This window comes from Agrilus planipennis, unplaced genomic scaffold (assembly GCF_000699045.2).
Source record: "Agrilus planipennis isolate EAB-ADULT unplaced genomic scaffold, Apla_2.0 scaffold38, whole genome shotgun sequence".
Lineage (NCBI taxonomy): Eukaryota > Metazoa > Arthropoda > Insecta > Coleoptera > Buprestidae > Agrilus > Agrilus planipennis.
This window is the reverse complement of record NW_020438882.1, coordinates 632,972-634,599: the sequence shown is the minus strand read 5'-3', so window position 1 is coordinate 634,599 and position 1,628 is coordinate 632,972. Positions and strand designations below refer to the sequence as shown.

Genomic DNA, 1,628 nt, shown 5'->3' with positions numbered 1-1,628 from the left:
AGAGATCAATTCATTTTCAAAAATGCATAAGTGCATAAGAAAAATGCAATATTTAAATCCATTGCAAAGTTGCTATATAAATAAAAAAAAATTGGTCAATAATGACATAACAAGTCCAATTTTGTTACTCGGAAATTCTGATTTTGAAGATTAAGGAATATGCAGTCGGCGATTGTTTCCGAGGTACGTAGGACTCAGAGCGACCATCATACGCGTCGTCTCCAGGAGTTATGTTTTAAATTCCTTAAAAATCAATCGAAATTATTTACCCGGGGGTTTTAAAGACCGCTGAACACGAAAGTATAACTGGCGACGACCTCCGAGGTATTTTGGGTCCGATGATCAGTAACTTCTTTATCTATTAATCGAATTATAATGATTTGATAAATGATATTAAGTAGGTGTTTTTTTTAAAGATAATGCTTTAAATAAATAAAATTTTTTGAATACACTGTTTTTTTATACTTTTATAATATTTTGCTGGAAACGACGTGTGTGAGAGTCGCCCTGGTCCCCAGGTACCTCGCATATTCGTATTCGGTGACCTTCAAAACCCCCGAGTAACTTATTTCTGTCATTATTGATCGAATTGCATTTTTTTTATAACAACTTTGTAATGCACTTATAAGACTGCATTATTCTTATGGACCAATGCATTTTTGAAGAGAAATGTTTACAAAGTTTGTAGACGGTCTCATGAATCGGATGCAGAAAATCGCATCTCGATTCCACTTACTGCACATAAATTCGAAGGTTTAACCTATTCCTGTGCTTTATTTCCTCGACCATTTATTGCACCATGAAAAGTTTTTCTTTGACTTCTAAGAAACACTTCAAACCGTTTTACTTCCTAGAACAGAACTTCATTCCAGAAAATAACTTAACCGGATAATTTACTGCAAGTTCTTACGGAATTACGGAGATAAGTATCTGATTTCTGGTGTGCGGTTTCTAGGTAAGAATTAAATAAAATAAAAATAAAAAAAACAACAGAAGAATGAGGAATAAAAATGATTTGAAGAAATACGTACAGCAACCTCTTTCGTCACTGCCGTCGGGGCATTGCACTCTTCCATCGCATCTTTTCGAAGGATGAATGCAGACACGACCGACACCGCAATGAACATGGTCACTAGGGCAGTAAGAACACGAGAATTCATCTGACAAATCCTGACAGTCTATTACTCCATCGCAGATCCTCGGTGATAAGGCGCGAGATTGCATCTCTTGTACGCAATCTGTGACAAAAAATATTCAATGTTATTGGCATATTTTTTTAATTAGGATCTTCACTTATCACCCATTGCAATGCCTACAAAACCATTTAACTGCTAAGGATTCTAAATTTGCACCACCAATGGCAGAGGTTTCAGATTACTCATTAATTTCGGGAAAATCCTGAGAATAAGAATGTCCCAGACCAAAACGTCGACAACAGACCAAAAGAAGTTGAAAATGAAAATTTTGAAAAAACATTAAAAAAAATTATTTTGGGTCGAACCTACAATTATTTTATCTTCATTAGTGTAATAACTTAAGAGAAGAACAAGAAGAATTTTATTGAGCAATTAAATTGGGCTTATTAATGATTAATTATTAAATAATTAATAACGAAAATTGTAATCTTG

At 34.1% G+C, this 1,628-nt stretch overlaps 1 protein-coding gene across 1 annotated transcript in view; it reads right to left on the bottom strand.

The window, feature by feature from the left end:
• The window catches only part of LOC108745211 (atrial natriuretic peptide-converting enzyme), a gene marked incomplete at its 5' end in the record, with an annotated part of 31,310 nt that overhangs the window by 10,844 nt on the left and 18,838 nt on the right, over window positions 1-1,628 (bottom strand). Inside the window, one exon of the mRNA XM_025981556.1 lies at window positions 1,032-1,238. Within this exon, the coding sequence (XP_025837341.1) occupies window positions 1,032-1,238 (207 nt within the window). The remainder of the gene's footprint in view (window positions 1-1,031; window positions 1,239-1,628) is intronic.